This window comes from Galeopterus variegatus, unplaced genomic scaffold (genome assembly GCF_000696425.1).
Source record: "Galeopterus variegatus unplaced genomic scaffold, G_variegatus-3.0.2 Scaffold526, whole genome shotgun sequence".
Classification (NCBI taxonomy): Eukaryota; Metazoa; Chordata; class Mammalia; order Dermoptera; family Cynocephalidae; genus Galeopterus; species Galeopterus variegatus.
Genome location: NW_007726637.1, coordinates 235,130 through 258,908, shown reverse-complemented (window position 1 = coordinate 258,908; position 23,779 = coordinate 235,130). Strand labels below are relative to the sequence as shown.

The 23,779-nt window shown below is 54.2% G+C and overlaps 1 protein-coding gene across 2 annotated transcripts in view; it reads right to left on the bottom strand.

The window, feature by feature from the left end:
• Positions 1-6,459: 6,459 nt before the first annotated feature.
• MAU2 (MAU2 sister chromatid cohesion factor) overlaps positions 6,460-23,779 on the bottom strand; it is a 26,585-nt gene continuing 9,265 nt past the window's right edge. The window contains exons 2-19 of one of the 2 annotated variants that reach the window (XM_008569736.1): positions 22,092-22,109; positions 21,631-21,696; positions 20,767-20,862; positions 19,045-19,139; positions 17,915-17,942; positions 17,414-17,569; positions 16,074-16,220; positions 15,904-15,994; positions 15,126-15,229; positions 14,302-14,379; positions 13,779-13,844; positions 11,840-11,926; positions 10,068-10,117; positions 9,784-9,861; positions 9,512-9,623; positions 7,841-7,931; positions 6,950-7,077; positions 6,460-6,619 (exon numbers count right to left, since the gene is read on the bottom strand). In XM_008569736.1, coding sequence (XP_008567958.1) covers positions 6,545-6,619; positions 6,950-7,077; positions 7,841-7,931; positions 9,512-9,623; positions 9,784-9,861; positions 10,068-10,117; positions 11,840-11,926; positions 13,779-13,844; positions 14,302-14,379; positions 15,126-15,229; positions 15,904-15,994; positions 16,074-16,220; positions 17,414-17,569; positions 17,915-17,942; positions 19,045-19,139; positions 20,767-20,862; positions 21,631-21,696; positions 22,092-22,109 — 1,566 coding nt within the window. In that variant the 3' untranslated portion in view covers positions 6,460-6,544. The remainder of the gene's footprint in view (positions 6,620-6,949; positions 7,078-7,840; positions 7,932-9,511; positions 9,624-9,783; positions 9,862-10,067; positions 10,118-11,839; positions 11,927-13,778; positions 13,845-14,301; positions 14,380-15,125; positions 15,230-15,903; positions 15,995-16,073; positions 16,221-17,413; positions 17,570-17,914; positions 17,943-19,044; positions 19,140-20,766; positions 20,863-21,630; positions 21,697-22,091; positions 22,110-23,779) is intronic. The other variant, XM_008569735.1, reaches the window with a different exon arrangement.

Here is a 23,779-nt window from a genome sequence, read left to right as displayed (position 1 = left end):
CTTCTGGGTGGGAACCATCCCGTGGTGATGCAGGGTATCACATTGCGAGAGAATGCAAGAGTTCTCTCAGGTGCTCCTTATAAAGCCACCAGTCCACACCCATGATAACTCATTACTCCATGAATGAATTAATCTACTCTCAATGTTAGAACCCTCATGATCCAATCACCTCTCAACGGCCCCACACTTCAAATATCATAATTAGATTTTCCACCCTGTTAACACTGTTACTTGGGGATCAAATTTCTAATACATGAACTTTTGGGGGGACATGGTTGACCAATAGCAGGGATGGTGGCTCAGACTTGGGGAGTGGTGGTGGAGATGGCCAGGAGTGACGGAGAGGCAGAATTTCTGGGCATTGGGTTGTGCGTGTCAGGGTTGACAAATAGGGGCTGGGCAGTCAGCTAAGTTGTTAGGGTGAGGTCAAAGTCAAGGGTTTGAATCCCCAGACCAGCCAGCCAAGAAAAAAAAGTTGACAAATGATCACCTGCTGCTTGGACCAGTCAGCTAAGTTGTTAGGGTGAGGTCAAAGTCAAGGGATTGAATCCCCAGACCAGCCAGCCAAGAAAAAAAAGTTGACAAATGATCACCTGCTGCTTGGACCAGGCTGCCTGCAGCTGCATGCTGGCCTCCGTGAAGCCTATTCCTGTATTCCCCAAGCCCCACAGCCACCTCCAGGGTGTTCCTGTCCTGCACTTTCTAAGTCCGTCCTGTGGACCCCACATGGACCTGTTTGTCCCAATGAGTCCTGCTGGAAAAAATCTGCCTGGCTTTACCTAAGAAGTTCCCAAAACTATGATCATGATGACAGTTCTTCGTTTATCTGGATCTGCTGGTTTCCTGGCTTAGGTCTCACCTCTTTGACCAGGCATCATCCTGTGGGACCTGCCTGAGCCCACACTGCTCTGCCCACCTTGGCCACAACAAGTGTCTCTCGGAGTATGTGGGTTCCTTCCTGTTGGCTCCTTGTCACACCCCCTCCACTTCATGTCTTCTCCCATGTGCCTGCCCCCTCCCCTGCATGCACCTCCTTCCACCCAGCCTCTCCTACATCAGCAAGTGCTGGAGTACCAGACCATGCCTTGGTCACACTCCTGTCAACACACCTGGCTGGCAACAGGTTCTGAGATGTTGTCTGTGTGGCCTGCTTGGGGATGTGCTATGGACTAAATGTTTATGTCCCCCCCAAATTTGTGTGTTGAAATGTGATAGCAATAGGAGGTGGGGCCTTTGGGAGATGATTAGGTCATGAGGGGGAATGGGATTAGTACATGTCTTAGTCTGCTTTCTGTGGCTGTAATTGAATACCTGAGACTGGGTATTTACAAAGATATTTATTTCTTACAGTTCTGGAGCCTGGGAAGTCCAAGGTCAAGGGGGCAGATCTGGTGAGAGCCCTCCTGATGGTGGGGACTCTGCAGTCCTGAGGCAGAGCAGGGCATCATATGACGAGGGGCCCACCGAGTACCAAACTGACTTTTATAATCGAACCATTCTCGTGATATACAATTAATCTACAAATGGATTTATCCATTCATAAAGGCAAAACTGTCACGATCCCATCACCTCTTAATACTGTTACACTGGGGATTAAATTTCAACATAAGTTTTGGAGGGGGCAAACATTAAAACCACATCAGTGCCCTCATGAAAGAGGCACTTCTTGCAAGCCAGAAAGTGAGCCCTCACCAGACACTGTTCCTGCCAGTGCCTTGATCTTGAACTTCCCAGTCTCCAGAATTGTGAGAAATAAATATTTATCACTTATAAACCACCCAGCCTATGATAATTTGCTATAGCAGCCTAAACAGACTGAGACAGGACATGAAACGGCTGCTGGGAGGATATGCGCCACAATTTTCTCTCAGGTGCTGGGTTTGGGAAAGTGCATGTGCTGGATGGTGGGGGCGAGATGGATGTGGACTGCCTGTGGGGGAATGCTGCTTGCTTCCTGAGTGGCGGTGACATCTTTGGTTCTCCATCTCACGGAGGCTGCTTGGGTCATGGCTGACCTGGAAATGTTTTGTCAGAAGGTGCCATATTGCCCTGGCCTGCTGGCAGCCCAGGCTGAGGTGAGCCTGTGTCTAGGGTCACTTTCTTTGAAACAGTCTGCTCAGGATGAGCCTGCTGGTCACATGCAGATTCACGTCTCCTACACAGGGCCACTTGCCTTTTGGTGGGGTAACTCATCCCATAGTGAGCTTGTCCCACTGTGCTCTGGTCAAGCGAGCTCAGGGGTGATTCCTGAGCAGGGGCTGGTGAGGCATGAAGCACACATGATGGGCTCTGCCTGTCCATCTGCGGGAAATGACATTTGAGGGGATGATGAGGGATGAGCAGAGTCTACCTCCAGTGAAAAAGCCACCTGAGGTTGAGTTGGCAGGGATGGGGCCGAGGGAGCCCAGCATCTGTGGTGCTGGGAATCCTAGGCAGGACTGTCAAATTAGACACTGCACATTCAGTGGCCTGTGGCTCTGTCCTAGGACCACAGCCCAAAGGAGTCCTCAGACGAGCTCCTAGAAGTGAGCCCCCATCAAGGGCACCTCAGTGGTGTCATCTTTGGGGCCAGAGGCTGGAGGCGGCCTGTGTCCATCATGAGTCACGACGGGAAAAGCTGGTGGACAGGCCTCTCAGCACACTGCACATCGGCGAGAGCAACACGAAGGCCTTAACACAGTGTGTGTGGGGAGCGGCAGCCTGGCTCCACTTGTACGTATTAAAGACAGGAAAAAAAAAAAGGGGGCGAGGAGGCACAACTTAAAAAAAAAAACAAAAAAACACAGGCAACCCTAAGAGAACTAAAAACACATGTTCAGACAAAAAACACGTGTGGGCATGTTCACAGCAGCACTGTTCACAATTGCCACAAGGGAAACAGCCTGAATGTCCACCAGTGGGTGAGGAATAAACACCACACCGTGAACTGTGCAAAGGGACGTTATGTGGCCATAAACAGGAATGAAACAATGATCCATTCTACAACACAGATGAACCTTGGAAACATGCCGAGTGAAAGAAGCCAGACATGAAGGGCCAAACGGTGTGTGACTCCATTTATATGAAACGTCCAGAACAGGCACATCCAGAGACAGAGAGCAGGTTAGTGGTTGCCAGGGCTGGGGGAGGGGAATGAGGAGCAATAGCTACTGAGTGCAAGGTTTCTTTACAGGGTGATAAATGTTCTGGAACTACACAGAGGTGATAGTTGTGCAACACTGTCAATGCACTGAATGCCAATGGATTATCCACTTTAAAATGGTGAATTTTGGGCTGGCTGGTTAGCTCAGTTGGTTAGAGCATGGTATTGTAACACCAAGGTGTTGTATTACCAAGGTCAAAAGTTTGGATCCCCTTACTAGCCAGATTTTCCCCCGCCCCCGCCAAAAGTTGAACTTTACGTTAAAAAAAAAAAAAAAAAAAAAAGGAAAAACCAAACCAAACTCCCACAGGTGTATGGAGGCTGGTCCATGTTTTCTAAGAACACAGATACCAGAAGGACACCTAGGCACACGAGTGTGTTCACAGGAGGGCCTTGTGAGCTGACATAGCTGGGGCTCCCTCCCCTCCAGGTGGGGATGGACCAGAGGAACATCAGCAATCAAGGGAGATGAAGACTCAGGTTTCCCCAGGTCCTCCTGTTCAGGATATGGGGCTCTGGATGCTCACGCCCTGTCTGTTGGTGGAAGATCCCACAGCCTACCACACAGTGGGGGGCCTGCCGTCTGGGCAGGGAGGGTGACAGCCCATCTCTGGGATGGTGAACAATGAGGGCAGATGGATCAACAAGGACACAGTGAGTGGGTCCTGTAAGTTATTTTACTTTGAACATAGGAAAGGGAATCCACAAACGGAAAGCTATGTTCTATGGTTATGTCTTTTAAACATTGTTTTATATTTACAAAAAATTTTTTTCCTGATTAAAAGCACCGGCTGAAAAGTTACAGGCTGCTAAAATTGTAAGATATTACAAACCCATTAAAAGACATTATGCCAAACATACATATTAAGAAACCCTAACGAAACAGAGACAACGCAACCAACCAATCTACCGACCATGCCAGGCAGCAGTTTTGCTTTCCCTGCCTGCGTTCCTGTTAAATGGGGCTGGGGGGAGGCGGCGTCGCTCCCTGCCATGCCCAGCCTCCTGGGTCAGACCCCAGACCCACAGGCCCAGGATGGGGTGGGAAGTGCATGGGAGGGTCTGACCAGCTTTCAGCAGGTTACCCGCCAACAGTCTTTCTCCTACCCCTCTCCCCTGTCTGTCGAAAGGTCTAGAATTTTCATCTATTTTTTCTAAACCTTTTGCTATAGGGTGCTGTGTATAACGTCTCCTTGGGGGCTTGCTGCCGGCCTTCCGTTCTCATGACTGATTGAGAAACTGCGAGGCACTGACCTCACACTCACAGGAAGGTACTCATCCAGAACTTTATGTAGTCGGAAGAAGCTGCTGTGAAGGGGAGGATTAAAGCTCACGCATGGAGACACACACACACACACACACACACACACACGCACGCACGCACGCACGCACGCACGCACGCGATTTGGCCTCCATAAAGCTCAAGTGGAATATTAAATATTGAGTACTAAATTTCTAATTGTAAACTGAAGATCCTATCTTTAACTTTACATACACATAGATAACAATGTGGTCACTAAAAGCACTTTAACATCAGGATAGATGTTAAATTTTGAGGTTCTTATTTCAACTGCTCTACATACAAAATGCCCTAGAAGCAAAGAAAGGCTTAAATAAATAGGCAGAGACAAACAAGATGTACAATGTGATTGAAGTGTATGTGGGCCTGGAGAGGCTGGACAGTGTGGGGTCCAGGCCAGCAGGGGCAGATCATGGAGACATGGGGGACTGTCTCAGAGATGGAAGGGAGGGCCTGGGGGTGGAGCTGGGCAGAGGCCACAGCTTGTGAGGAAGACAGGACCAGGACAGCTTGTGGACCGGAACCACATGCTCTCCTACTGGCCTCATGGACTTCGGAGGTGCTGGCTAAGGGGGCAACCCCAGGCAGGACAGAGCCAAGTTCTCCCTCTCAACCCAGAGACAGTGAAGTCCCCACCAGCTTCATCCCTTTTATCAGCAGGTCACTGGCCCAGATGCTGGCCTGGCCGTGGGGTTGTTGCTGGCCCTGCTTGTGGCTAAGGCACAACCAGGCCTCCAAGCCTGAACAGCTGCCCTCAGCAATCCTGATGTTCCTTCAGTCACAGACACCAATGCTCTGAGAAGCAGCCTTCACTGTGCAAGGGTCACAAGGCCTGAAACCACCCACCCTGACTAGCAAGACTGCTCACCACCCCGTAGGAGGGTGCTGGAAGCTGGAAGGGGTGGCTGTCTTGACCCGATCCTTGCTGCTACCACTCCCAATGCCACTATCACCACTGGGGCCCCTCCCCAATTATGCAAGACACGAGCATAAAATGAGGCACCGCTGTCTGGGCCTGGCAGAGCAGCCAAGGTTTTGAAGCTGTCCTCTACAGACCCAGAAGGAAAGGCAGGGATGTGTATCCTTCCCTCCTGAGAGAAGGGCAGGGGGCCAGGAGGCTAAGCAGTTGCCTGCAAAATGTCCACTGTAGAGATGGCTGCAGGACTGCGGGGAAGAAAGCCCCTTGTTCCAGTTCCAACAGGGGACCATGCCCTGCACCCTGAGTTGGGCTGACGAGGCGGTCTTAAATTTGGGTGAGGAGGCCATCTCCTTGCTTCCTGCCTCTCAGCAGAAACATGATGTGTGAAGGCAGCTGGTGCACACACAGCAGCCTCGGCTCTAGCTCCCTGAATCTGTACTGTGCACACACATGCATACCCATGTTTACAAGCACACGCACCCCCCACAATAGGATGGCAAATCCAGTCAAGGTGCAGATGTTTGGAAGCCAAGTTCCTGGGTCCCCGATGGTCCCTGACCAGAGGCCCTGGCTGTCAGAGGGACAAATGCAGGAGAGAAAGGCAAGCTGGGTAAAGTGTTGGGATGTGTGCTTGGTCCCACACACGGGCTATCGCTTGTCCTTCCAAATTTGGGCCAGAAACTGGCAACTTGCCTCTGGGCCCTGAAAGCTGACTTGTGCAGAGGAAACACTCTGGCCAGTGCCTGGCGTCCAGGCCAGGTGATGAAAAGGCAGGCAGCGACACCCCCAAGGTACTGCCCACCTGGCACCCAAGATCAGGACCTGGCCCAAGGCCAGTGCCCACTCCCCACCCGGACACGCTCCCTGGCAGGCGTGACTCAGACATGGACGCGGGACTGGCAGGTAACGTCCACTTTAAAAGATGGCTCTAGAAAGTCGGCTCCAACGTCCCACCTGCGAGTATCAGCTCAGGGGGCCTTGGAGTGAGGTGGAAATGGTGGCCATCCCCTCCTGGCCCTGTACACTCCCGGACTTGGAAGCTCTAGAGACAGTCTGGAAAGAAGCCTGGGGAGGCCTGCACGAGCACACCTCTGAGAAAGCTCCACGGCTATCTGGGTGGAAGCCAGGGACATGCAGGGCCCCACAGAGGCCCCGAGGAGCTGGGCGGTCCCCTGCAGGGGCCTCACAGGAGGCTGGCCAGGCTGGTGTTGGGTCCATTCTGAGCTTGGAACTGTACAGGGGGCGGGCCATCTGTCCACTGCAGGGAGGAGAGGACACACATCAATGAGGCAACACTGGCTGTTCCCAGGGAGGGGGAGCTTGGGATGCTGCCCTCCTCAGACTGGTCACCTAGCTTAGCCCCCTCTGCCCTCCACACCCAGGTTCCATGGGCCCCTTGGATGTACCCTGAGTCACCCACTTGGGTAGAGGGGCCTGTGGCTCTCTCCCTCATCAGAGGGGCCTCTTGAGCCTGAGTTAGGCCTTGCTGGACAGACAAAAAGAAATACAGCCAAGGGCATCCTTCCCTCCTCCGGGCAGGTGGGCCAGGCCCAGGAGTCTACTGCCCTCTGCCTTCCCTGTGCCCTACCGTGATGAGGTTATGCTCGGGGAGGCTGCAGGCCTCGATGTGGTCCTGGAGCAGCTGCTGTGAGAAGTTCTGGTGCATCTGAGCAGCCTCGTGGGCATCCATGGCGTTCCCGCAAGCCTTGTTCAGGTCTGAGGAAGGGACATGTGCATGGGGGACCTGCCTTGCCCTGCCCCTTGTGCCCACCCTTCTGTCAGGGTTGGGCAAAGCCCTAAGGTCAAACTCCGGCTCCACTGGTGGATTTCTGTGTGTCCGGCACACCACTGGCTCTGACTGTTTGGGGATGACAAAGCCTCATAAGGCAGACACAGGGATGGTTGGGTGGTGAAAGCCAGATGACGGGCTCCTTGATGGCCCTCCCCAGGAGCCCAGGGCCAGCCCTCAGGCACACAGAGCTTGCTGGGACAGGGCACCCAATGCCCATTCCTGAGGCAGAGCACACATGTGAACAAGTGCCTGCCCTGTCTCCTCCCTGGGACCCTGGGAGAGTCTCTGGACCTCAGTTTCCTAATCTGTAACAGGGATCTGTAGGACAACACTGACTATTGCCTGCTGAGCGCCTACCCTGCACCCAGAGCACTTTGGCTGGTCCTGACAGATAGCAATCACTGCCATCTGCATTCAGGGGGAAGAAATCGAGGTGGAGAAATAGCCCAAGTCTGCCAGCTACCACATCCCAGCCTTGTGAGACCTGGAGAAACTGAATGAGACCTGGCGTTGAGCTGACACCACAAGCAGGCCCAGTGCCCACTGCTCTCAAATGGGGTCTTCTGGAGGACAACCAAAGGCCCAGTCTGAGCTGATGCTGTGGCAGGCTTGCCTGGTAGCCCTGATTGCTGGGGGAAACCAGGTGGCAGGCCAGGACTGGGGAGGGGAGGTAGCTGCTCTTCTTACCTCTTAGCAGGGCTGATGACCACAGCTGCACTGACATGTCTGGGATCTTGCTGGCCAGCTGCATGGCAGGCACCACCATATTGTTACTCTCCTGTCAACCAAAAGCAGCCAAGAGGGAACTGAGGGGCCAGTGGCAGGGACAGCCTGAGGCTCATCTGCTGAACCTAGCCCAGGCTGTGTCCTCCTTCTGCTGCCTTGAAAACAACTACTACTACTTCACAGTCCATCTCAAATGGCCCTCTTTGAAGTATACCCTGTCCATCTGAGAAGAACAAATTGCCCCACTCCTGACTCTGCATGCACCTCCTCACGTGGGCATGGTCAATGTGCAAGTCTGTGTGCCTTTGTCTTTCTAACTGGAGAAAAAGGCACTGATGGCAGCCAGCTCTGGACCCATAATAGGAGCCATTGGAAATGTGGATTCATTCAGAGGTCCCAGGGCCTGGGAAGGGCAACAGCTGGCCCCAAGGACCTATCCCAGTTAAGAGTGATGAGGGCTGACTGGATAAAGGAGGGAAAGAGAGACATATGTCTTCTGCATAAGAGTTGGCTCTCATGGGAGCCACCACAGACACTGGGGCTGTGGGGGCACCAGGACCCATGAATCCTCCAACCCTGTGACCACGTGACTGCACAAAACCACCCCCATTCAGAGTCCCAGGGTCCTCAGGATGTGGCAGGAGGAGCCCAGTGAGAGCCACTGGGGACAAAAACACCTGTCCCTGTCCCCGTAAAGAGCTTCAGGGCCCATTGCTCTCGGCGAAGGCTTAGTGGTAGGGAGCGGACAGGCTTGTTAGGAACACCCACCCTAAAGGAGGGGGAAACCTGCGGCCTGAGCAGAAGAGACATTATAAGACAAGACATGCACCCTGTGATATCTGGCCTGTGGAAAACGCTAAAGTAGGTTGGCTAAACTATGAAGTGGATACCACTTCACATGTTCACTGCCATTAAAAAAAAAAAAAAAGCTTCTGGTAGTAGAGGTGGAGAAAGCCAAGACGTAAAATTACCAAACCGCCTGGCGAACAACACCTGCATGTGTTGGGGGGCGGAGAGGGCTGAACAACAGAGGATGTGCACTTTTTCCTCCTTTGCTTCTCTGACTTTTTATAATGAACATGTCATATTTTATAACAATGAAAAATATCTTTTTTAAAAAAAAGTAAAGGCCTTATGAGGTCAGATGTGTGAGAGCAGGGAGCAGGTGACAATCAGATGGGGAAGATTCAGAGGCTGCTTATCTAACCAGAGACCACTGGGCATGGGGTGGGACCAGCCCTGGGGGCCGCTCATGTGTGGGATTCTGGTTGAGAGGAGGCACCTCTTTGCTCCTCAGAGACCTAGGCCTGTGCACCCCTCAAACATTAACACATAGCAAGGGAACCTGCTATCATCCCCAACAGCTCAGGGCAGCCCCAACAGCTCAGGGCAGCCCCACCAGCTCCGGCTCCTCTAACACCTGAGGCTAGCAGCTGGCCTCATATCTACCCCACAGTCACACTCTCCATGGGTGCGAAGCTCCCCTGGTCCTGCCTACCCAGCCTGTGGAGCTGCGCCTCATGCTCATTGTGGGACAATGGATGGGGAGGGCCATGCTCACACTGGCTACCCCCGACCCCTTGGCCGGGCCCAGCAGGCCCCCGGTGAGGGAACCTGGGTCTGGTCACTCACCCTGTGGTTCCCCAGCACATAGAAGATGTGGCCTAGGAGCACGAGGGAGCAGGCTGTGAGCCGGTTCAGATCCTCTGCATTGGACATCTTCAGAGTTTCCCGCAGAAATCGCCTATACAAAGAGAACATGGGTGATGATGTCCCATACGGACGTCCGTTAGGGAAAAAGAAATAGCTACAGCCTGGCGGAGGGTCAGGGGCCTTGGCAGAGGCTGTCATGTAGAAACCACACCCGAGGATGGCCCGCCTGCCACCCTGTGCTCAGCACTCACTTGGCCTCATTGTAGCGTCCCTGGAAGAAGGAGAAGAGCCCGCGCACGTAGAAAGCCGCCGCTCGGAGGCAGTGTGAGCTGGGGGGAGAGCAGAACGTCACGCCGTAGTGGGGTTTTCAGAAAGGTTTACAAAAGGGGAGAGCCCCCAAAGTCAGACTGTTGCAGAGGAGGGGTCATGAGGCATGGGGTGCATGGGGCAGTCTGGGGCCCCACAGGAGCTCACATCATCCCCAAAACAAAGAAAGCCTAAGCCAGGCCCTGAAATGCCACCTAGAACTGCTTACCTGACAGGGAAGCTATGGTCTGGATTTATCCTCTCAAGCAAACTGTACAGCTAGGGGGAGAAAACGTCAGTTAGGATCACTGTGCATTTTCCCACAGGGGAAAGTTTGGCCCAAATGTGCTACTGAGGTGATCAGGCCACCTACAACTCCCCAAGACTCAATCTGAGGGCACTGCATTCACAGTCTTGAGTCCCACGCCCCTTGGCTCGGCTCCCTCTGAGCAGCCTGTAGGGAGAGGGGGTGGATCCCTTGCAAGGACAGATCTGGGGAACCATAGGACCTGTGGGAATCATGGGAATCGTGGCCAAGCCTGTGACTGACCAGCAAGAGTAGCCTCTGGAGTAAAGTGCCTAGGGTGGGGTCCCCGTACCCTTAGCCTACCCTGCATTGTGCCACCCTGTCCTGAGCTAGGTGAGGGGAGCTGGGGTATCCAGGCAGCTGCCTGGCCTGGCCTTTCTGTGGTCAGAAGGGGCTGGGCAGGTGGGGCTGGTCTGGAGGCAGAAAGGTGAACAGGCCAGTCCATGTGGGCCTTGTGGGCTGGGGTGGTGGGATTTCTGTGGAAGTACAGAGACCCAGGAAGCTCTGACACTGATGTGACCTGATATTTTAGGTCCCCTCTGATTGCCATGTAAAGAATGAGTTGGGGGATACGGGCAGCAGGGGGCTGAGGCTGCACCCAGCACCGGCCCCTCCTGGTGGCAGATACCAGGTAGGTGTGGCAGAGACATGCTCTACCCAGCGGTTCCCCTGCGACACAATGAGCCCACGTCTGGGCTTCAGGTGACCCTGCCAAGCTGCTCCCTGTCTGCTGGAGCAGCAGGCGCTGGGCTTTCTGCTGCTGGCAGCTCAAAGCACCTGAATCAGCTGGAATCTGGGAGGCTGGCTCCACTATTTTACAGACCAGCTGTGACAGTGGCATGAACTGGCACAAAGGCCATGAGTGTGGAGAAAAGTCAGACATTTTGAAGGCAGGCTCCCAGGGCTGGGGAGGTGAGGGAGGGGGCATCTCAGGACTAAGGGAGATCTTGGGACTGAAGAGAGATCTCAGGGCTAGATGGGGGGATCACAGGAGGAATCTGACTCTTCTATGACTATCGGCTCGGAAAACCATGTGAGGGCACTTGACCTGTGAGGACAGCCCTGGGAGCCCCCACCCAACATGACTGCCAGGGAGTGACCCCTGACCCTGCAAAGCTCCCTCACCCACGAGGCTGGGGAATCAGGGCAAGCTGGGGGCAAGGCGCAGACAACTGCTGGAGCTGCTGCTCCTCAGGATGGGAGCAAGGCCTGGCTGATACTCTACAACAGACAGCTCCAGCTTTTTTCTCTGGGATGCAATAAAGCTGGGCTGGTTTTCAGTAGGGAGAAGTGTTATGCGGCTGTGGGAGTGTTTGTGTCCCAGACCTGGCCTCACCCAGTCCTGGCTGCTTATCTGCCTCTGGGCCTCTACCCCACATGCCTTCCGCCTGGGCTGCCCCCTTGTTGAAGGATGAATGCCCAAGGGTTTGCTGACAATTGCTGGTGCCAGGACAACTCCCCTACCCCAGCCCCTGCCCTCACCCCCAAGTAAGAGAAGAATCGAGAGAAAGGATACCAAACATGAAGCATGTCACCTACTACCTCTTGGTGTCTATTTATTGAAGGATGAATGCCCAAGGGTTTGCTGACAATTGCTGGTGCCAGGACAACTCCCCTACCCCAGCCCCTGCCCTCACCCCCAAGTAAGAGGAGAATCGAGAGAAAGGATACCAAACATGAAGCATGTCACCTACTACCTCTTGGTGTCTATTTCCTTCCCGTATATACACACTCGCCAGGTTGGTCACGATGAAGGCCCATAGCTCCTGGTGGTTAGTGAGCTGGAATGGGAGATGGTTTGTTAGGGGGCCGGGCCATGCCGGGTCACATCACACCGGGGCCACTCACTGGTGTCAGAGCCACCCAAAAGCTCCCTGGTGGCTACCCTGGAAGCTCCTCATTCTTTTACTTTCAGACACACCCCATTTACTTCCTAAACCCAAGGGCAACACACAGGTGTTAATTTTCATTACAAAACCATCATTACGGGACATTTAGACAAAAGAGAAAAGGAAACCAGCCACCTAGATCCCATCCTCAGAATGTGCTGTGTTGTGATCTATTTTCTGCTTGTCTCTCAGGACTGAGAGCTGGGTGGCCCCTCCATCCACACTTAGCCAGCAACTTCCAGGACCCTGTTGTCCCAGGGCCCTGCCCAGAAGGTGGGTGATGCTGTATTGGAGGCCAGAGATGCTGCTGATGACCAACAAACCATGGTCCCCAGCTCTTAGGGATTGAGAATGGTCAAGAGAGGGACCAATCTAAGTGCCCCATGTACCACCCAGACCCCGGCACATGCAGCTGTACAAGGGGCTGAGGGAGCCCAAGAGGCGTAGACTCTGCCTACAGGCCCTAGCACGTGCCAAGGAGGCCCAGAGTGTTTCCTGAACTGAAGGTGCTCTGAGAAACGGCAATGTCAGGGACGTGTCATGGGACCACAGGAGCAACATGTGTATGGGGAAGGAGATTGGACCTGTGTCCTGGCTGTACCACTTCCTGGGTGGCCCATGGAAGCGAGGCTCCCTCCTAGCCTGTGGGGGGGACTCCCTGGGGTGCACGGCTTCAGGAACACTGAAGTTGAACCAAAGCAGCAGCAACCACTTGTGGGAGGTCAGATGGGGAGGGCTGATAGGACCTTCTCAGGGCTAGAGCCTTGGGGGTGGGGGTGGGGTCATCTTGGCACCACTGCGGCAGGAGTGGACCAGGGCCCAGGGAGTGAGGGATGGAGGCAGAGGAGTGGCAGTGGGTCAGCTCTCCATGCCCAAGCGAGCTGTCTGCACATTAGGGTCCTGTGTGTCTCTGGCCAGTGGTGGGGGGTGGCACAATACCCACAGACATATGGAACACTAGGGAGCAGATTCCCATGTCCAAAAGTCAGAGGGTGCAAAAGACGCACCCCCAGCAACCTCACCCAAGTCACAGACAAATCTGCCCCTGCTCCCCAACACTTCTACTCAGGGCTTCCTAGGACCACCTGGGAGGAAGGTGTCCACAGCCTCCTTTTCCTGTGACGGCACAGAGGCTGAGGTGGGGACATGCTTGTCTGGTCCTGGAGCAAGGCAGGCAGAGCTGGAACCTGTTGGGTTAGGTCACTTTACAAGGACATGGAACCAGCCTTCCTTCAGGGCCTGGTAGGACCCCAGTCTGAAGCTAGGAGCCTGGGGTGCTGATACCCCCAGGTGGAGCTTCCTCCCTGACCTGGCAGGACCAGGCGTCCCTCTCCAGCCCCAAAGTACCTGGTTTGGGTATGGTGTGGGGTCAGGACACACCTGGCTAGGCACCCCAGCCACCTGCACTCCCCAGGGGCAGCACTAGGGAGCCCTTGAACTTTGGGTGACTCCGGATCTTACCCAGCCTGGGGGGTGCTGCAAGGGATCCCAATCAGTTGGAAATGTGGCTGAATAGGCCGTGGCACTAGTGGGTCCCCAAGGCCCCAACACTGTGCCTCTCCCTCATGGCTGCCTTTGGGTTAGCTCAGGAAGCCCCCAACGGCAGCTGACCAGGAGCCCCCTCACCCCACAGCCATCCCTTATATGCACTGCATCACTGTTCTGGCTCCATTAGGCTGACCGCCATGGTGCTACCCTCAGAAGAGTGGCCTGCCCTGACAAATGATGAGGGCCAGCACCTTACCCGCAGGGCTGTGGTGAACTGGGCTTCTGCGTTGTCCATGCAGTTGACAGAGACACAGTACAGGCCCTGGAAGAAGAACACGCTGTCATCTGGGGCAGCCTCTGTGGGCCCACTGAGGGCTCAGGTCAGAGCCGTACACAGCTCGCCCAGGGGCTGAAATGGGTGCACCTGGACAAAGCGACCAGTGACTCTATTAAGCCAGCTACACTCAATGTTTACCCTGACAAAGAAACAAAAAGATAACACACTCAATTATTCCTGCCTCTCCAAAGCTAAGTCAACTGGACTTGATGAGATGCTCATCAGAACAAAACTCACTTAAAACGTTCCAGATCCTGGTTATAGGGTTATTCACTAAGAACATTCTGGATCCTGACTGGGGTGGTTTCATGGGGTTCTTTACTGAGATAGCTCTGGATCCTGACTGGGGTGCTTGGTTTCATGGGGTTCTTCACTGGGAATGTTCTGGATCCTGCCTGGAGTGGTGGCACGGGGTTACTTACCGACTCAGGGGCGAACTCACCAGCAGTGTGTGCAGCTGTGCCGCATGGTTGGAGAAGAGCCGGGGTGACTGCTGGCATAGCTGGCAGACCTGGGAGATCTGCCAGGAGAGAGCATGCCCAGTGTCACGTGGCCTGTAACCTGGGACCCAGCATCCAAGCAGCACTGAAGAGACCCCAAAGCTGGCAAGTATGACCACATCCCACCTGCCTAAACTGGGGTATGAAGTCCAGGAGAGAGCATGCCCAGTGTCATGTGGCCTGTAACCTGGGACCCAGCATCCAAGCAGCACTGGAGAGACCCCAAAGCTGGCAAGTATGACCACATCCCACCTGCCTAAACTGGGGTATGAAGTCCCAGTGGACAGTCCCACCATGAGGGCAAAGTGTGGCCCTGACCTCCTTATGGACAGTGATCCTTGTCTGTTACCCACCTTCTCTGCCCTTTCCAACATGTGTCTCAACCATAAAGTACCTCCACCCTTCTCAAGGCCTGTGTCCACTCAGGAAGTTGGGTACCAGGGGTTACAGATGCTGGGACAGGAGGGGTGTGAGGATCATTGTCAGGAGAGCAAAAATCTCCAGACATGAGGAACATTCCTCAGGGGTGCGAGCTTTTCAGATATTATCTATTGGTCTTTTTGTCAGTTTCTCCAATTAGTCATGCCCATGCACGGTTATGAACCTCCAGTGAGACAGCAAGGTGACACGATGGTATGGCCTGCCAATGTGCACTTGGCAAATTTAGTCTCCTGACTAATGCCTCTGAGGCCTTGCCAACTCCAACCACCCACCTGCTCTTTGGTCTTCCTGCCCCGCGTGTGTAAGCAGCCCTGGGCAGCCCTACCTCCTGCAGTGCGGTGGCTTTGTGCCCCGTGACAAGCCGGCACATGATGATGTGCTCCAGAAGGATCACTTGGAAGGAGGATAGGATCGGGCTGCAGTCGAGCACTGAGGGCGAGAGTTGGGGATGAGCATACAGGGGCAGCCAAAGGAAGTGTCCCAAGGAGGCTCTGACCCCCAGCTTCACTGGGCCCAGCCCGTGTTGTCCTGCCTCCTGCCACGCAAGCCTGACACCCACCCCGTCACCTCCCTCAGTTCCCGCTGCACCCTCTGAGTGAAGGAGCTCATCTCCATGTCCAGGTAAAAAGACAGAGTTCAAGCTAGGGGCTGACTTCAAGAATGTTCCAGCAAGAGACGCTTGGGGCTCTAGGTTCATGCTAGTTAAAGGTCCCTGGTCCGGGAGGATGGATTAAATAGTCAAGCATCTGGAAAAAACCCACAACCTTCTTCTGAAGTTCCTTCCTCTGAGTTCCAATCCTGACCTCACCCTGTGCGCATCCATGTCACAACACTGATAATAATCAGCAAAAGCAGAAATCACCTGTTTTGACTGAGCACCTGTTGGCAGAAGGGCCCTGGCCAGTCTGGGGGGTGTTCCCCTGACCTCAGGCCTGGCCTGCTCTGCCCTCACAATGGTTGCTGCCATCTGCCAACTGGGAATGATGAGACCCACCAGGCAGGGACTGCTCCGTTCTGTGGCCATTTATCCCCAGCACAGGAAGCAGCTGCTCGGGCTTCCCACCAGGGGGCGCTGTGGCCACGTGACCAGAGCACTGACTTACTCTTGAGCTTCTCCAGCTGCATGAGGGCCTTGTCCGTGTACTTCTGTGCCTTCTCCAGGTAGCCGGCCTGCATGGAGTGCATTACGGTCACCTGCAGACAAAACCAGGCAGCAGTGGTCACCGACAGCGCCCTTTCCTGGCCTTCCCACTTGGTCCCTGCAGGGACTCACCAGGTAGACGAGCACGCACATGTGCTCCTTGGGCAGCCAGTGGAAGAGGTCGGCAGGGTTGCTGGGTAGGATCTCGTCGTCGTGCAGTGTGGAGATGGTCTGGATGCACTGCTGCAGCTGCTTCAGGCATGGCTTCACACTTTTCACCTGCGGCAGGCAGGTGGGCAGCACCCACACCTGAGCACCCACCTGCTTGTATCCTGCTGCTTCCCACCAGGTGCCAGGCTCCTCAGCAGGAGGCCAGGCCCAGTTCAGCCCAGTCCCCCTCACCGGGAGCATCTGCCTTCCTTCCTGCCATACCCACCTTCTGCAAGAAGTCCCCCCATCCTCATGGATCAGTCAGGCTCTCAGGACATGGGACAGGCCCAGCATTGCACCCAAGAGGCCTGTCCACAGACCCTGCTTGAGCTGTGCTCAGCCTTCCTGCAGCCGGACCCCAAGAGGGCAGAAGAAAGCTAGGGCACCTTGATGATAGAAAGCAGCCTCCCAGCCCAAAAGTCCTGCAGGTACTGCTGCTCATACAGACTGTCCTGTCAGCATGGGAAGACTCGCCCTGACACCCCACGGGACGTCTTTGAGTCCCTCAGCACCCCATGGGAATAGGCGTCTGCAATATATGCTGAGAGTGGTGCTTGGCCCAGCTGGCAAAGGTAGGCACTAGCAGGGGAACTGAGGAAATCCCTTACCAAAAGACCACTCAGGGCTTTCCAGAATCCTCAATAATGCTAGGTTCCACCTGTGGCCTCCCTGCCTGTGGTCGACCACTGGACAGGGTGGAGCCGAGGTGGATGGGGCAGCCACCATCCCTGGAAGGCCGAGATGGTCACACAAGCACAGGTACAAGGTGCTCCAACATAGCTACTCCTCAACCATGCCAGGGCTACAGAGTCAGTCTCAGACTTGGCCGGTCATGTCAGTACCTACTTGATCCCCACAAAGCTGTCATCAGCTGGGGCAGTGGGTGGAGAGATACTGCTTCAGCACCTGCTGTGTGCCTGGCACTACCCAGAACCCTCAGTTTATTCTCACGGATTTCCCCAGTGGCCCCGTGTGTGAGGCCACACATCACTGCTGCCGGAGTGAGGGCAGGGCCACCAGGACAAAACTCATTCTGGAGTGCCCTCTGCCCTTGGAGGCACACCAGACAAACATGATGACGACAACAGCACATGTGCCAGTGCAGGGTTTATGTGTGTGGAGGGCGGAGCAGAATGACAAGCCTACAATGTGACAAGTCAAAGACACATGCTGTCGTGGCTCAAAGCCCAACACTCCGTGCACCACCTGTGCCCGCCCTCCTGCCACTCCTCAGCAGCCCTCCTGTGAGAGGCACCACACACCTGCCCTGCATCCAGGTAGTGTGTCACCTGGAGCACCAGGAAGAAGACGCGCAGCGACTCCTTTTGGATGGGGTTCCCCTGCCAGTTCTCGACGATCTGTCCACAGAGGGTCAGCAGCGGGTGGACTTCCTGCAACTTGCGCTCCATGAGCAGTAGCTGGGGAGGGAGAGGCACAGGCTCTGGGCTTCAGGGCTTGCAGAGGCCCCTGCTGGGTGTCTACCAGGGGAACGCTGCCACCACCCCAGGTCACATAGCCTGGACGGGGCAAAGCCGGGCCCAAACAGCTCTAAACCAGGCTCCTTTCTCAGCATAATTCCCACAACCTGGAATCTGAGTTTCGCCTCTGAACCTAGACAGGGCATGGGGGCCTCACCCTTGAGGCTACTCGCCGGCCCGAGGAGCCATGCCATGGAGAGTGGGTGGGGTCTGGGCAGACCCAGTGGGAGGCCCAACCTCATCACAACACCAGCCACACCTGCCATGCCCCCAGCCTTGACTTACCATCCCCTTGCTGAGCAGGAACAGCGCCCTGGAAAACAAGATGGGGGTCAGGTCTGCAAAGGTCTGTGGCTGCCCCAATGCTCATGGGACCTGATGTGCTACCTTGGGGGACAGTTAAGTGGACGACAGCGAACAGTCCCCAAAAAGGTTTGTTTTATTTGCAAGACTGCTCTATTTTGTCTATTCTGTCTTTTTTTAGTTACTTTTTTTGCATGGTTTACACACACTCATGTTCAAAAGCCCAGAAAGCATCCATGGGCACTTGGAAGGCCTCATCCCAGGCAAGGTAGAGGACAACATGTTCACTATCATCTCAATCCCACAGACACAGCAAGCAGGGACTCAGTGTCAGTGGACACACAGAGCAAGGCTCAGAGGGTGGCCCAAGAAGAGTTGGGGACTGTTTTGTTCTAACAACTCCACAGGACAAACTCTCATGGACAGAGGCCAGGCCCCAGAGCACCCATTCTCGGACCAGCGAGGCCCTTTGTGGGAACTTTCCAGAACCTTAACACACACAGAATAAGAGCACTGCTGCCTGGTGCCCGCCTCCTGCAGAGGATTCTTCTATGTGGGAGAAAAAGAAACAGATAAGAGGACCTCACAGAGGACACACAGGGAATACGGTAGCCTCTGACCTCAGTGCACTAGTCTCTAGGTGGTCCAAGCAGTTTTGTACACAACGTGATCCTATGTCCCTTCTTTTACACAAACGCTGACTTACTCTGCTTCCTGTTCTGCATCAACAAGCTCCTCGGCGCCCCTGAGTGGGTGGACACTGAGGTCACCTATGGTCCATGCACACTCCACACCACCAAGGGCGCAGCGCGTCTGTGAGATGAAGGGCAGCGTCCATCAAATCACAGGAGTGCTTTTTATTTCAAGAGACGCTCCAAACATGCAAGTGCTGACTGTGTTGAGAACACTGGCCACCCCTCACCTGTACCAAAGACCCTCCAACTTTTTACTTTATGAACTGGAGGAGCAAAAGGCATCTCAACGTAGCTTTCATCTGCATGAAGGTGGTCATCTTTTCATGTTGAAATGCCATTTCTGTTTCAGTCATGGGTTAAGATGGCCAAGCCCTTTCTATACAGGAGGTGGGGGCAGGGAGGGGAGCAAGGGCCTACCGTGTGTACTCAGATCCTACCACACGGGCGTACTCAGCCCCCACACCCAGGAGGTCGCAGGCTGACACCAGGTCCTTCTCAAGCGTGTGCAGTTGCTGAAAAGAAGAGAGAGCGCAACAACCTTCGCTGCCAAGCCTGTCTGCTTTACGGTACCTGACCTTACTGCTTTGTTAGCAAGTTCAACTGAACCTCCCCACATATGAACAAAACTGTCTCAGTGTTGGCCTTGAGCTGAATTAACCAAATTATCTCATCAATGTGAATTTCTTTGGGTACAGAGCTCCACTTTACCTACTGCATATATCATCTAAGCTTAATGGTGCCTACAGTACACATTATCCAAACCTCATGGTGCACAGAACCAGCAGCTAAAGCTCACAGGCACAGACCCCTGGGCTGTGTGAACACCCATGGCAAGTGTGTTTGAGTGCTTCATGGGTCACTTGTGGGGGTTAGTCGCTTACAGAACCAGCAGCTAAAGCTCACAGGCACAGACCCCTGGGCCGTGTGAACACCCATGGCAAGTGTGTTTGAGTGCTTCATGGGTCACTTGTGGGGGTTAGTCGCTAGGGGGTGTCCCTGGTGTGCTCCATCCCTCAGGGGCAAGTGTCAAACCCAGAAATCTCAACAGGTTGAAAGGGAGGCCCATACCTGGCTCGACCCTGAAAGGGACACTTGCGGGCCCTGGTGGAGAGCTCGGGCTCCGTGGACACAGGCAGCACCTGCCAGCTCTGTGTCTGGGGCAGGTGACTCAATGCCTGGCCTGCTTCCTCGACTGCCAATGGGCACAGTGTACATGGGAAGATGAAAGGAGACAGTGTGTGCACACAGGGCCTCAGCAAGCCTGGGGGAAAGGGCCTCAGGAGCCCTGACCTCTGGGGTGAGCTCTTTCCACTGCGGGGCCCTCTCAGCCAGACCCTCCTTAGATGAAGGGCTCCCTCCAGAAGCACTTCTGGCCAGTGGGCTGTCACAGAGGGTGGGCGAGAGGCAGCCTGGAGGACAGGCTGAGTCAGGGACAGGAGAGGCTGGAGGCTGGCCAAAAAAGAGATGCCTGAGGGTGCCCAGTGAGGGCGAGGCTTCAGCAGAGCCCAGGATAGAAGAGGTGTCCCACATGGTGGAGCCTGCCCATCTGCTGCTGTCTGCTGGCCCTTCTACTGCAGCTAAGAAGGCCCAGCCCAGATAGCCCCCACCTGGGCATCTCAGAGCACATGCATGAGGCGCCACCTATGACTGGGGAGTGAGGGGAACTTGAGGGGAATCGTGTGCAGTCAGGTGAGGCTATGCCAAGCAGCCCCTGCGAGTGGGGTTCTGGGAAATAAGGCTTGATTTGGTTATTCCTTGCCCAGTGGGAAGTCCCTTGGAATCTCAGTACAGGTCTGACAAAAACACAGAGGGTGCCTGGCAGGAAACACTCCCTGGATCTCAATGAGCACAGGCCAAAAACAGTTGCCAAGAGGGAGGGGAACTCAAAGACATCCAATGAGCACAAGTCCCCCAGGGGTACATGTCAGCCCTTGGGGAGTCAGCCACTCACACCGATCACCCGTCACCCCAGGCGCTGCCAAGAGTAAGGGCCACACTATGGGTGATGCTGAGGACACAGGCTGGAGGGGGCTTGTTAGCAGGTGTGTCCTGGACTCTACTGCTACTTGTACTGGGGCACGTGTGCCCCAAGGTCACAGCTCCTGCCGGGCACCTGTGTTTCTCGCCTGCAGTACTCACAGCGAGCTGGAAGAGCAGGCGGCAGTGCCAGTATGGGGTCTGCTGTGAGATCTGGATTGCTTTTCGCAGCAGAGGCTTTGCTGCATCAACGGAATTCTGAAAGGAAACAGTCAAGATCATGGAGGGAAAAAAACAAGCCGGCTATCAAGCTGATTCCTTACACAGCAGCTGTGGAGCCAGAAGGCTGTTTGCTTACCGAAGGACTTTTTTGGGTTGCCAATTTACTTTATTAAAAGAAAGAAAGACATTTTATTGGATTCGCTGGCTGGGAAGTTTTTGCACCACTCTTAAAATAACTTCTCATTCTACTAAACTGAAAGTAGCTTCAGTCCAAAATCCTGAACAGTCAAGTTAGGTGCCAGTTCCTATCTTTTGTGTTCTCAGACAACAGAGAGGCACAGCGTGTGAAGCACACACTCCCTGCTGCCCAGGCCACCTCACACATTATCATTCGAAGTGGGGAGAGGCAATTTTCAGCTACAAATCAACCGGGAACCAGATTAAGAAGGCAAACTATATGGATTTGTTAGGGTAGGAACAAGGTTGCTTTCCCCAACAGTCTTCAGTAAAGGATTCTGCTGGCCCTCATTAGCAAGTGGTTATCCCTAAGAGCTCTAGTGCTAGGGTGTAAGAGGTAGGAAAATAATTTGAAGTATTAAAAGCCAGAAGGGAGGCTGGCTAGATAGCTCACTTGGGAGAGCATGGTGCTGATAACACCAAGGTCAAAGGTTTGGGTCCTTGAACTGGCCAGCCACCAAAAAAAAAAAAAAAAAGGGATTCCAGCTCCCGCAAGCCCCAATTTGCCATTGCATCTTAGCAACAGGGGTAGATACTTTGCTTTCAAAAACGCTAATACGTTCTTACCTCTTGACAGTATAATTCAGACAACAGACTTGCTGCTTCAAATTTAACATCTTCAAACTGTGGGATCTAGTAACATCCAGTTAAGTAAACATAGACACTGCAAAAAAGGTCAGTTTAAAAGGGCCACAGCTCGGGGTTCCTACACTGCAGAGGTGTGCTGGGTACATCCCTGCCTGCCAGAAATTCCAAGTTCTCATATTTCTCCAGTGATCCCTGAGCTGGTTGCAGGTAGGGAATGGAGCTGGGGTGCAGAGGGAAGCAAAAAGAGGAGCACAGTATCTACTGAGAAGCTGCTGGTTTCTGGGGCAGTCAAGGGCCAAGCGGGGATTCTCCAGGAGGTCTGTGGGGCCAAGTCTAAACCCACAGGGTATGTCATGAGGTGGGATTCAGTTTGTAACACATTCATTTTTAGTCAAATGGAGTATTCCTTAAAGAGAATGGTACCAACAAGAAAAGGATACTTGTTGAGATATCAACCACTGAAAGAGAAAGAAAAAAGGATTAAATCTCAGGTAAGCACTTGGCACCTGGTTACTGGCTCAGTTTGGAGTTTGCACAGGTTGTCCTGTTACCAAAGACTACCAGGTGTCTAGTTACACAGGAAGGCAGCCTGTGTGGCCTGAGAAGGTGGGCTCACCTTCCCGCCAATCCAGCCACAAGAATGGGAGCTACAGAGCATTCTGTGGGACATTCAGAAGAGCATTACACAAGGAATCAGTTACAACTGGACAGTGGGTCTGGGGGTATCAGTCCTTCCTGAAGAAATAACATTTAAAAAATGCTTGGAAATGAGCAAAGTTATCCTTAAAGTAGGTAGGGAGGAACGCTCTAGAGTAGGCAGCAGCTGGCCAGCCGGGATGATTCTGAGATATGCACCAAGAATGCAGCTCAGACGACAGGCCTAACTCAAGGACCGCTGGATCCTGACGTTCCACATTCCAACAGGCTCCCGTGCTCGTCCACCACACCAACCATAGCCGTTAGACCATCTAGGGACCCAAGTAGACACACCTACTGCTGTTCCACAAGTGATCACAGAGCAACTGATGCCTGAGAAGGGCCTTAGCAGTTGCCAGAAGGTGCACCGGGAGCTGAACAGAAGACCCTAACTCACTGTGCTCTGTGGGGGAGAACAGTACAGGAGTGGGGGGGGCACCTGGGGCTGGGCTCTGAAGGGAGAGGGTGTGGGAAGTGGGGGGGTATCCCCAGGCAAAGCGGGGAGTAGGAGGTACTACAGGCAGAGAAGAGGCAGTGAAAAAGGCAAGAGTGCCAGGGAGGTGAGGCTGGAAGACCTGTTAGGTCCCTTTGCCACTCACATGGCAGCGGTGGTCATGATTCCCACTCCCGGCTGTGGGTCACAATGCCCGACGTCACCCCTGGAGCCTGACCCAGTCACAGGTGGAAAATGAAAGCATCTGGCCAGGTGGGATTTTAAGACCTTTAAGACCATTCTGGATGCAGAAAAGAGAACACATGGTGGGAGGGAGCAGGAACCAGGGCGGCCTCTGGGGTGGGGGTGAATGGTGGCTGGGGAAATCCCAGAAAAGGCTGGAGCTAGCTGTGTCTGAAACCAGCTGCCTGCAAGACACCAGGTGGGAGAAAGGGAGAGCCAAAGCCCCGGGTTCCTGACACACACATGCACGCACACATGCACACACAGAGCCCAGACCAGAGGTGCTCTGAGGCCTGCCCAAGTATCTGCCTCCTCTGGTCCCCTCCCAAGGACCCCTTACAGCAGGTACAGGAGGGGCTTGGGGTCCTCAGAGGAGCAGGGCCAGTGCCTGCCACCAGGAGTGTCACCTTTGTGGCAATGCTTCTCAGCTGGAGGGTACGTGTGGGGACAGTGGGGATGTGTGTGATGTCGACAGAGGAACTGGTAACCACAGAAGTCAGGGGTGTAAGCCACTCTGCTCCACTGAGAAGCCCAGTCCAGCAAGAGAAGATCTGGAAGGCTACCAATTGGGAGGGATGCCCAGTCACAGAGGAGAGAAGGGACATTGTGGAGGAGACTGGCTGAGGAGCTGGGCTAGAGCTGTGGTCGAGGTCCTGCCCAACTCAGAGATTCAGCATTTCTGTGATTCAGTCACCACAGGGCACACAAGGCCTCCACACCAAAGGGGAGCTCTTTTTTTGTCTTTTTTTTTTTTTT